This window comes from Crinia signifera, chromosome 7 (assembly GCF_055691185.1).
Source record: "Crinia signifera chromosome 7, ASM5569118v1, whole genome shotgun sequence".
Lineage (NCBI taxonomy): Eukaryota > Metazoa > Chordata > Amphibia > Anura > Myobatrachidae > Crinia > Crinia signifera.
In genome coordinates this window covers 137,509,365-137,522,214 of record NC_139223.1, presented here as the reverse complement: position 1 = coordinate 137,522,214, position 12,850 = coordinate 137,509,365, and the positions used below count along the sequence as shown (strand labels likewise).

The window sequence follows — 12,850 nt, the reverse complement described above, 5'->3', positions numbered from 1 at the left end:
CCTCTGCGCATGTGCAGACGGAAAACATCGGCGGTACGGCCGCACGCGGGCCGTACCGCGCAAATCTGAATAAGGGCCTGAGTTATTGGCCCTCTCACTCAGCATTAGCTACAGCCCTAATATTATAGAGCAGAACACAAGCTTTAAAGGAAATTGTGCACATGTATATATATATATATATATATATATATATATATATATACATACATGTGCACAATTTCCTTTAAAGCTATATATATATATAAACTGTATGTGTGTGTATATATCTGTATGAATGTTTTTCTTGTATGTGAGACGAAGCGGTCCCTTAGCGGTATTCACATGCTGATGTTGTCCATGTTTGCGAGTTCCTGTTTTGTTCTTTGGCATTATAGATGGTAAAAGTTTGATGAAGCCTTACACACACAGGTTGAATTATTTTCATCCAAATGCTGGTTATCAGCACAACCACAAGCTCTCCCTCCAGGAATGGCAAGGCATAGTGTGCTGCAGCCTCCATTGTTTAGCCGGCAAGCGTTGTCACCTGCAGATAGAAAACACACCTTAGCAACCTATAATTTATCAGTAATGAGGAGTGCAGCACAGATATGACTACACCGCAGACACTGAAAATCATTTGTCTGGTTACTTAAACACTGTTCCTGCACTTCCCTGCATCCAGCTCCGGCGGAAAAAGAGCAGCAAGATTATTTACGTCTGTTGTGGTAAATGTCTCTATTATCTGGAAGCCTCAGCTAGCAGTCCAATGACAATTACTGCTGCCAATTAGTTTCCGAAAAGTTCAAACTTCTGTTGTTTGTTTAGCTAAAAATAAAGCCTGATTTTGGACCAAGCTTTAGGTGGTTATTTATTTAAAGATAATCTCATCATTCATTTGAAATATCCTGCATGAATATTGACTACTGTTGTTGCTGAGAAACTGACTCATTAAAACTAATGGCATAGACCATCTACATAGTTATTCCAAAATAATAAATGACGTACCAAACTTCTGGGGTTTTTTTTTACACCTTTGGACAATAGAGATACAAATGTTTCTATGAGTTCGTTTCACAGACATGGTGTCAGAAACATTAATAAACAAATAAAAATAATTGCTAAAGATGGTTGGTGCCATTAAAAATGCCATTATTTAAAAGAAATACAGGTATTGCACTGTTGATTTTGCAATCAATTCAAAACCTCTACATTCTAATGAATACAGGTCATTTTCAAGCGGCATGAATGTTTACCTACCAACGGTGCATTTTTATTTTTATTTTTGAAGAATGCTCTTTATTAAGTAGATCACAGTATAATACAATACCCAAAACATACATATAAAATGAAAATAGAAAAAGAACTGATGGGGATGGACCTCAGGCTGGGAACTAATACAGGGGACGAAGCGGGGTTTTAAATGGGGTGTTATTTAAGAAATGGTGATGAAGCGTTTTGGGAAGCTAACCAAGGACGCCATACCTTATCAAATAACTTGGCAGAGTGATTACTTATGCTACTCATATAGTCCGTCTTATAGATATACCAAATTTCGGAAAGAACAGATTGCAAAAGATGGAGGAGACCTCTTCCAGTTTGCTGCTACTTGACATGTCGTGGCATAGACAATATGACCCACTAACTTATTTTGGTATCTGGACAACTCAAGGAGTTTGAATATCACAATGCATCATTCTTTATGTGTCTGTCTTCTACCTATTGTAGCTCATAGTATGTTTAAAAAGGTTCTTATTGCCCTCCCCTAGTCTAAAACAAACTTGGCTAGAATTTGATACCTACTCTTTGATATGCAGATTCCATCATATAGTCCCCACCCCATTCACCTCACTAGTCAAGAGAGTGGGATGTGATAGGGTTATCTGCTCTCCCATAGGGCCAGATGTACTAAGCTGAAAAGTGGTAAAAAAGAGAGTGATAAAGTCCCAGTCAAATTAGCTCCTAACTGCCATGTCACAGTCTGGGTTTGAACTATGAAAGTTAGGATCTGATTGGTTGGTGGTTTATCACTCAATGTAATCACTTTTCAAGACATAGTACATCTGGCCCATAGTTTGAATGGATTTTCTGGACTTCAAGAGTATAAACAAATACATATCTCCATTCCTCTGGCCTGCAGAAAAATGACTCCCCACCAAGAATTAAACTGCGCCATCTTAATAGTCCTAGGGTTGTTCCCACACACCTGACATACAGATGTAAGGTATTATATCAGAATAAATTAAATATTTGTCACACTTTAAGTTCCGGGAATTCCTGCCATGCCCAATTTCTATAGCTGCCAGGGCATGCTGACACTTGGAGAACCACAATATCCAGAATGCTCTGGCATCAACATCAAATTGCACATGCAGTATACCTGTAAAATATTGAAAAAAAATTGGAAAATAAAATATAAAAAACAAAAATGCACACTGTCGAAAAATATCTTATATTAAACAAATTTACCCATACTTCCCTTGTGCACCAATATATTAGTAACCTACATTCCATAGGTCCCCATAAGCATATAGAAGAAGTAACTAGTGCTGTTTGGTACCACAGTGAAAATGATTGACTAGTGATTTCCATGTTCATTAAAATGAAAGGATGCATTCTAATTGGTCAGAGAATCAGAATAACACAATGGGCCTTATTTTGGTTCATTCTTTCTGACAAAATCCTTCTTAGATGGGCAAAACCATGTGCACTGCAGGTGGGGCAGATGTAACATGTGCAGAGAGAATTAGATTTGGGTGGGGTTTTACTTCAGTGAGATCTATATTGCAGTGTAAAAATAAAGCAGCCAGTATTTACCCTGCACAGAAACAAAATAACTCACCCAAATCTAATTCTCTCTGCACATTTTACATCTGTCCCCCCTGCAGTGCACATGGTTTTGTCCATCTAAGAAGGATTTTGTCAGAAAGAATGAACCAAAATAAGGCCCAATGTTTGGATATTACCCGGTGTGGGTGTGGTATGGTATACCATACCGACATTTGGGATTCTGACGGTCTTTTCTCCAATATCGGAATCCTGACTGTCAGATGCCTGACAGGGAATCAAGTGCATTTAAGCCCATTGCGGGTTGGCTGTGCTTGCCAAGCTGCGGGCTCGGTGATGAGCTGGGATCGCCACCTATTTTATTCTCCCCCTATGGAGGTCATGGACCCCACAAGGGAAAATAGCCTGTGTACATCAGGATTCCAACTGTTGGGCTACTGACAGTCAGGACTTCGATGTTGAAGAAATGACCATCTGAATCGCGACTGTCGGTGACTCATCCAGTACCTGTGTGGGTAGGTTGCCATTGTCCATAGCTGTTTTCTCATGGTAGATTGCAGAAGAATATCTTTATGTTTTGCTGTGATATACAGCAATAAAAATTAACACCTACAAGCCTCTGATTTCCCACTCCTTCTGTCGTTTGGTTAAAACATCTGTCAATAATCTACACATGTGTACTTTTTAATTAAACACATTGTGACCTATTTTAAAAATATAGCGTGACACTCTAAATTGTTGCTTTCTGAAGCTTCCAATTAGGTCAAGTAAGGAGCCATTATCATGTGGGTCCTTGGTGGTTAATCGTAGACCCAATTTAGGGTAACGTGTGGGGTGCGGTGCCCCTGGACTGGTAGGGCTGGGTGGCTTTAGTGCGGCACGCCCTTACATTCTATTAACACTTTTCCCTCACTAACACTATCTCTCTCTTATTTTAATTACATTTCATTTTTTCCCCTCTCTTTCTATATGTATATAGCTTTGGCTTCCTATCACTAATTATTAACACTATAGTATTTCACTGGCATGCCGCACTGGGCTTCCTAGCTCATGATAGTTTTTGGGGTGCTACACCCTGCACCTAGATATAGCGCTAGGGACCCCCAATTTACAGAGAAGCCTTGACGTGGCTTGGGGGCATAGCATACACCTGCGCAGGTATATGTAACCAATATCTCTGAATTCTATTATCATGTAGTGTTGAAGATTGGTTACTAATACTATTCAGTGAGCTGGGGGAAAAAAATGTCTTGGTTTACTTACTCAGTATTAACCGCTCCCTTATGCACCTGAGTAATATTACTGAACTAATTGAGCATCTACCACTATCTGTATGTAGCTTCCAATTAGGTGTCAGCTTTCACTAAAATAATCTATGGGAGTTAATCCACTATTCATTTGTATTATACAAAAGTCTGCTCTACCCAGACCAGCTAGTTTACAAAATTAAATTGGTCAGGTTTACAACTATACATGACGTAAAACTTTTTTTAAAGTAAAGAAATATGAAAACAACCCACAGGATTTGTCATTATAACTAAAATACCATAAAATATGGCAACAATAACATGTATGTAATCAGCATCCAGGCCTTGGAGGCCATATGCAGACAAAAACAAAATGAAATAAAAACAATTTAAAACACACTGCTGGCCATAAATATTTAATTTGTGTGGGTAAATTGTCAAGTGAGTTTACTTTGTTCATGCCTGGTCTGGAAAAAAATAGGCTGATGTTTTATCATTTGGAAACATAAATTTAATTTGCTGTGTTTACAAAAGCATACCGCTGAAAATAAAGGAAAGACAGCTAGGACAATGACTGTGCTGAAGCTTTTCACCATCATTTAACCCCTTCCCGACAATTGACGTACATTTACGTCATGGTCGGGAAGTACTTCCCGACACATGGCGTAAATGTACGTCATGGCATTTAACTGTCACCGCGTCTATAGACGCGGTGACAGTTTCAACATGTCTGCTGTCCCTGACAGCAGACATGTCCGTGCATGCCCAGGGGGGGCTGCGATGCCGCCCCCCCGTCGGCGATCGCTGTGATTGGCTGTTCAGTGTGAACAGCCAATTACAGCGTTTTCTGTGTCACCGGCAAAATAACGTTCGCCGGTGACACGCGATCGGAGGTGATTGGTGCTGTAAAGTACAGCACCAATCACCGCGGGGTGTAAGGGTGACACTGGTGTCACCCCACCTCACCCCGCCCGCCCCCAAAGGCCGTGATTGGTCCGTCGGACCGACGGACCAATCACAGCCATGGAGGGGGGTTTAAACTAACGGTGACTGCACTGCAGACGCCATTCCGGTCTGGAATTGCGTGCAGTGCGGTCACCGTGCCTAGCTGCCGCGATATACTGACCAGAACCTTGCAAAATACTTACCTGATCCTTGCAAATATCTTGCCTGCTTCATCACTGCTTGTAGTGTGCTGGATGCTTCCTGGATCCTGTTACTTGTGACTTCCTGTGTTGTGAACTTGTGCTGCTGCAGTGTAATAGCGTTAGTTAGAGAGATAGAGAGAGATAGTGTCAGAGAGTGCTATATTTTGTGCTGCTGCAGTGTGATATAGTTATAGAGAGAGAGATAGAGAGAGATAGAGAGAGATAGAGAGAGATAGAGAGAGATAGAGCGAGATAGAGAGAGAGAGATAGAGGCCTAGTGACAGAGAGTGCTATATTTTGTGCTGCTGCAGTGTGATAGTTATAGATAGAGAGATAGAGAGAGATAGAGAGAGATAGAGAGAGAGAGATAGAGATAGTGACAGATTGTGCTATATATTTTTTATATAACTGACTGCTGCCCCCCCTTTTGTGCTGATCAGTATAAATTAACTGATCAGCAACTTTTTGGGGGCGCAGGTTTTTTTTTATATATATATATACCTGTCAGTGCTGCTGCTGCAGTGTCATAGAGTGTTAGATAGTGAGAGATAGAGAGATAGAGAGAGATAGTGACAGAGAGTGATAGAGAGTGCTAAATTTTGTGTCTGCTGCCCCCGCCTTTTGTGCTGATCACTATATCTGAGGTGATCAGCAACTTTTTGGGGGTGCAGAGGTTTTTTTTTTTTTATATATATACCTGCCAGTTGCACTGTCAGTTGCACCAAAGGTTGTGCACCTGCTGCCCCTCACTGGTAATCAGTGTCGCATCACTGATCACCTTTTTTTTTGTGTGTGTGCTGTGGGGTCTTTTTTTAATTTTTTTTTTACACACACTGTGATTTTGTGGGTGTCCTGTGGCCGCTGTGCGCTGATCAGTGACGTACATCACTGATCATCTTTTTCGGCACAGGGTTGATCTATTTTTTTTATTTTTTGATCAAATTCCTGTTGCCTTTGAGCGCTGTTCAGTGACGGACGTTACTGACCAACATCTGTGCTCAATTTTTGGCGCAGGACCTTTTTTTTTTTTTTTTAACCCCTTCAATTTTTTTTTTAACCCCTTTAATTTTTTTTTTAACCCCTTCAATTTTTTTTTTTTTAACCCCTTCAATTTTTTTTTTTTGTATAAAGTATTTTTTTTTTTCTGCACTACATACACACTACACACTACATACCCCCCGGGTTGAAATAAAGTTTGTACCCCCCCCTACACTATACACGTGTTGAAACATTTCACTACCAGTAACACAAAAATAAAAATGGCATCCCAAATGTCATCCCAAATGTCATCCCAGTCATCCAGAAGAATTTATTCAGCGGAGGAGGCATATGCCATGCTTGCTTCTGACTCTGACACAGCCAGTGATGCAAGCGGGGAATTTGAAGGATTCGCCTTAAGCTCCTCTTCCTCCTCTGGTGATGAGGGTCCCCCTCAAAGACGCCCCCGTAGAGCAGCTGAGACCCCCCCCCAATAAGTGATCTCGTATGGACCCCACCACCAGACAATTTTGAGCCCCAGGTTCCTGAGTTTTTGGCCATGCCAGGAATCCAATTTGATTCCACAGGTCTCAGAGAAATTGACTTTTTCAAATTATTTTTCTCTGATGATTTTATAAATTTAATGGTGGACCAAACTAATTTATATGCCCAGCAGTTTATTGCTCAAAACCCCACGTCATCATTTGCTAGGTGGACCCCTGTAGATGCAGTAGAGATGATGACGTTTTGGGGTCTGGTGTTTCATATGGGCATAGTAAAAAAGCCAGAAATTAGGCAATATTGGAGTACAGATGTTCTGTACAGCACCCCATTTTACCGTATGGCCATGCCCCGGGCTCGATTTCGAGACGATCCTTAAATTTTTGCATTACAACGATAATGCACAGTGCCCACCCAGAGATGATCCCACCTTTGACCGGCTATTCAAAGTCAGGCCGGTCATTGATCATTTCAGTGCCAAATTTGAAGACATGTACATCCCAGATAAATTCATTTGCATAGACGAGTCCCTTATACATTTTAAAGGAAGGGTTAAATTCCGCCAGTACCTTCCCAGTAAGAGGGCAAGGTATGGCATAAAAATGTATAAGCTGTGTGAAAGCACCTCAGGGTACACTCACAGGTTTAGGGTATATGGAGGGAAGGATTCAAGAATTGAACCGCCAGAATGCCCCCCCTCCCTCGTAGGTGTTAGTGGAAAAATTGTCTGGGATTTAGTGCACCCCTTCCTGGATAAAGGTTATCACCTATATGTGGATAACTTTTACACCAGCATCCCCCTGTTTAAGGCCCTTGGTTCAAGAGGTACAGCAGCTTGCGGTACTGTGCGCAAGAACCAAAGAGGCCTCCCAAAAACGCACATTGCCCAAGTAATGAGAAGGGGTGAAAGCAGGGGAATATGCACCGAAAATATGTTGTTGGTCAAATATAAGGACAAGAGGGATGTCCTTATACTGACAACAATTCACGGAGACAGTACCACCTCCGTCCCTGTACGAGGTACCAGTACCCACACCTCAAAACCTAATTGTATCCTGGATTACAATAGGTACATGGGCGGAGTGGATCTTTCAGATCAGGTACTGAAGCCGTACAGTGCCCTGCGGAAAACAAAAATCTGGTACAAGAAGCTGGCCGTGTATATCATCCAGATGGCACTGTATAACGCTTACGTGCTATTCCGTTCTACCGGCCAGAGGGGGACATTTATGCACTTTCAAGAGGAAGTCATAAAGGGCCTAATATTTGGGAACCAGCAGGCAGAGGGCCCCAGTACTTCTAGTACTGGCCCCCGTATTGTACCAGGGCAGCATTTTCCTGATGAAATCCCCTCCACTGGAAAAAAGGGCAGGACACAAAAAAGGTGCAAAGTTTGCTATAAAAAGGGAATAAGAAAGCAAACTATTTTCCAGTGTGACACTTGCCCCGACAAACCCGGCCTATGTATAAAGGAGTGTTTTAAAATATACCACACATCTATGGATTTTTAGGTTCATAATTTCACCGTGCTTCGGGGGTCTTGCTAATGCCACATAGCACCCACCATTCATTCCACCAGAATCTGAGCCGCAAAATCCAAAAATCACTCCTTCCCTTCTGAGTCCTGCCATGCACCCAAATGGTATTTTTTGGTCACATGTGAGGCATTGCCGTACTCGGGAGAAATTGGGGCACAGATTTTGGGGTGCTTTTTCTCCTTCATACCTTCTGAAAATGAAAAATTTTGAGCCAGAACTGCATTTTTGTGTAAAAAATGTAATTTTTCATTTTCACTGCCCACTTGTATCAAAATTGGTGAAACCCCTGGGGGTTTGAAATGTACACTATACCCCTAGATGAATTCCCTGAGGGGTGTAGTTTGCAAAATGGGGTCACTTGTGGGGGGGTTCCACTGTATTGGTGCTTTGGGGGTCTTGCTAATGCGACATAGCACCCACCATCATTCCACCAGAATTTGTGCTGCAAAATCCAAATATCACTCCTTCCCTTCTGAGTCCTGCCACTTTTTGGTCACACATGAGGCATTGCCGTACTCGGGAGAAATTGGGGCACAGATTTTGGGGTGCTTTGTCTCCTTCATTCCTTCTGAAAATGAAAAATTTTGAGCCAGAACTGCATTTTTGTGTAAAAAAATGTAATTTTTCATTTTCACTGCCCACTTGTATCAAAATTGGTGAAACCCCTGGGGGTTTGAAATGTACACTATACCCCTAGATGAATTCCCTGAGGGGTGTACTTTGCAAAATGGGGTGACTTGTAGGGGGGTTCCACTGTATAGGTGCAACATAGCACCCACCATTCATTCCACCAAAATCTGTGCTGCAAAGTCCAAAAATCACTCCTTCCCTTCTGAGTCCTGCCATGCACCCAACTGGTATTTTTTGGTCACATGTGAGGCATTGCCGTACTCGGGAGAAATTGGGGCACAGATTTTGGGGTGCTTTTTCTCCTTCATACCTTCTGAAAATGAAAAATTTTGAGCCAGAACTGCATTTTTGTGTAAAAAAATGTAATTTTTCATTTTCACTCCCCAGTTGTATCAAAATTGGTGAAACCCCTGGGGGTTTGAAATGTACACTATACCCCTAGATGAATTCCCTGAGGGGTGTAGTTTGCAAAATGGGGTCACTTGTGGGGGGGTTCCACTGTATTGGTGCTTGGGGGGTCTTGCTAATGCGACATAGCACCCACCAAAATTCCACCAGAATCTGAGCTGCAAAATCCAAAAATCACTCCTTCCCTTCTGAGTCCTGCCATGCACCCAAATGGTATTTTTTGGTCACATGTGAGGCATTGCCGTACTCGGGAGAAATTGGGGCACAGATTTTGGGGTGCTTTTTCTCCTTCATACCTTCTGAAAATGAAAAATTTTGAGCCAGAACTGCATTTTTGTGTAAAAAATGTAATTTTTCATTTTCACTGCCCACTTGTATCAAAATTGGTGAAACCCCTGGGGGTTTGAAATGTACACTATACCCCTAGATGAATTCCCTGAGGGGTGTAGTTTGCAAAATGGGGTCACTTGTGGGGGGGTTCCACTGTATTAATGCTTGGGGGGTCTTGCTAATGCGACATAGCACCCACCAAAATTCCACCAGAATCTGAGCTGCAAAATCCAAAAATTACTCCTTCCCTTCTGAGTCCTGCCATGCACCCAACTGGTATTTTTTGGTCACATGTGAGGCATTGCCGTACTCGGGAGAAATTGGGGCACATATTTTGGGGTGCTTTTTCTCCTTCATACCTTCTGAAAATGAAAAATTTTGAGCCAGAACTGCATTTTTGTGTAAAAAAATGTAATTTTTCATTTTCACTGCCCATTTGTAGCAAAATTGGTGAAACCCCTGGGGGTTTGAAATGTACACTATACCCCTAGATGAATTCCCTGAGGGGTGTACTTTGCAAAATGGGGTGACTTGTGGGGGGGTTCCACTGTATTGGTGCAACATAGCACCCACCATTCATTCCACCAAAATCTGTGCTGCAAAATCCAAAAATCACTCCTTTCCTTCTGAGTCCTGCCATGCACCCAACTGGTATTTTTTGGTCACATGTGAGGCATTGCCGTACTCGGGAGAAATTGGGGCACAGATTTTGGGGTGCTTTTTCGGTACTTGTGAGTTATCCGGGCGTCCGATTTTTTGATTGTATGCCTTAAGTTAAGGCATACAATCAGATGCGATGCGATGCGATATCGCATCGCATCGCATCGCATGCGACCATCGGATGCGATGACCCGATTTTTCCATAGGAATCAATGTTAAAATGATTCCTATGGAAAAAGGGGTCCTTTTCATACCCCTACTATCCAAGTGGGCATGGAGTTGGACATAAACCTGTGGCGAGCGTAGCGAGCCACCGAGCCCGAAGCGTGGCGAGCGAAGCGAGCCCCGCGAGGGGACGGTATTCCGTGTCCCCTCGCGGGGCTCGCTACGCTCGCCACGCTTCGGGCTCGGTGGCTCGCTACGATCGCCACAGGTTTATATCCAACTCCATGCCCACTTGGATAGTAGGGGTATGAAAAGGACCCTTTTTCCCATTGAATTCCATGTTAAAATGGACTCAGTCCATTTTAACATTGATTCCTATGGAAAAATCGGGTCATCGCATCGCATCGCATCGCATCCGATGGTCGCATGCGATGCGATGCGATGTCCCGATCCGACCCGATTTAAAAATCGGATGCCCGGATAACTCACAAGTACCGCTTTTTCTCCTTCATACCTTCTGAAAATGAAAAATTTTGAGCCAGAACTGCATTTTTGTGTAAAAAAATGTAATTTTTCATTTTCACTGCCCACTTGTATCAAAATTGGTGAAACCCCTGGGGGTTTGAAATGTACACTATACCCCTAGATGAATTCCCTGAGGGGTGTAGTTTGCAAAATGGGGTCACTTGTGGGGGGGTTCCACTGTATTGGTGCTTGGGGGGTCTTGCTAATGCGACATAGCACCCACCAAAATTCCACCAGAATCTGAGCTGCAAAATCCAAAAATCACTCCTTCCCTTCTGAGTCCTGCCATGCACCCAAATGGTATTTTTTGGTCACATGTGAGGCATTGCCGTACTCGGGAGAAATTGGGGCACAGATTTTGGGGTGCTTTTTCTCCTTCATACCTTCTGAAAATGAAAAATTTTGAGCCAGAACTGCATTTTTGTGTAAAAAATGTAATTTTTCATTTTCACTGCCCACTTGTATCAAAATTGGTGAAACCCCTGGGGGTTTGAAATGTACACTATACCCCTAGATGAATTCCCTGAGGGGTGTAGTTTGCAAAATGGGGTCACTTGTGGGGGGGTTCCACTGTATTGGTGCTTGGGGGGTCTTGCTAATGCGACATAGCACCCACCAAAATTCCACCAGAATCTGAGCTGCAAAATCCAAAAATCACTCCTTCCCTTCTGAGTCCTGCCATGCACCCAACTGGTATTTTTTGGTCACATGTGAGGCATTGCCGTACTCGGGAGAAATTGGGGCACATATTTTGGGGTGCTTTTTCTCCTTCATACCTTCTGAAAATGAAAAATTTTGAGCCAGAACTGCATTTTTGTGTAAAAAAATGTCATTTTTCATTTTCACTGCCCACTTGTATCAAAATTGGTGAAACCCCTGGGGGTTTGAAATGTACACTATACCCCTAGATGAATTCCCTGAGGGGTGTACTTTGCAAAATGGGGTGACTTGTGGGGGGGGTTCCACTGTATTGGTGCAACATAGCACCCACCATTCATTCCACCAAAATCTGTGCTGCAAAATCCAAAAATCACTCCTTCCCTTCTGAGTCCTGCCATGCACCCAACTGGTATTTTTTGGTCACATGTGAGGCATTGCCGTACTCGGGAGAAATTGGGGCACATATTTTGGGGTGCTTTTTCTCCTTCATACCTTCTGAAAATGAAAAATTTTGAGCCAGAACTGCATTTTTGTGTAAAAAAATGTAATTTTTCATTTTCACTGCCCACTTGTATCAAAATTGGTGAAACCCCTGGGGGTTTGAAATGTACACTATACCCCTAGATGAATTCCCTGAGGGGTGTAGTTTGCAAAATGGGGTCACTTGTGGGGGGGTTCCACTGTATTGGTGCTTGGGGGGTCTTGCTAATGCGACATAGCACCCACCAAAATTCCACCAGAATCTGAGCTGCAAAATCCAAAAATCACTCCTTCCCTTCTGAGTCCTGCCATGCACCCAAATGGTATTTTTTGGTCACATGTGAGGCATTGCCGTACTCGGGAGAAATTGGGGCACAGATTTTGGGGTGCTTTGTCTCCTTCATACCTTCTGAAAATGACAAATTTGGAGCCAGAACTGCATTTTTGTGTAAAAAAAATAATTTTTCATTTTCACTGCCCAGTTGTACCACAATTGGTGAAACCCCTGGGGGTTTGAAATGTACACTATACCACTAGATGAATTCCCTGAGGGGTGTAGTTTGCAAAATGGGGTCACTTGTGGGGGCTTCCTAACTTTTAGCATCTTATGGTGCCTAGAAACCTACATGGTGCCTAAAAAATAATCTCATAAAAAGGAGGCTCCAAAATCAAGTAGGTGCTCCTTCTATTATGAAGCCTGTGGTTTGGTCAACGTGCACACTAGGGCCACATATAGGATATTTATGAAAACAAAAGAATTGGGGGAATCAATTTTTAGTCACATTTCTCTAGTAAAATGTACTGTGTTCCTTAGAAA

The 12,850-nt window shown here is 42.5% G+C and overlaps 1 protein-coding gene across 4 annotated transcripts in view; it reads right to left on the bottom strand.

Annotated features, from left to right (window-relative positions):
- LRP1B (LDL receptor related protein 1B) overlaps positions 1-12,850 on the bottom strand; it is a 1,445,580-nt gene that overhangs the window by 747,865 nt on the left and 684,865 nt on the right. For all 4 annotated transcript variants that reach the window (XM_083153866.1, XM_083153869.1, XM_083153867.1 and 1 more), the window contains exon 15: positions 401-523. In XM_083153866.1, coding sequence (XP_083009992.1) covers positions 401-523 — 123 coding nt within the window. The remainder of the gene's footprint in view (positions 1-400; positions 524-12,850) is intronic.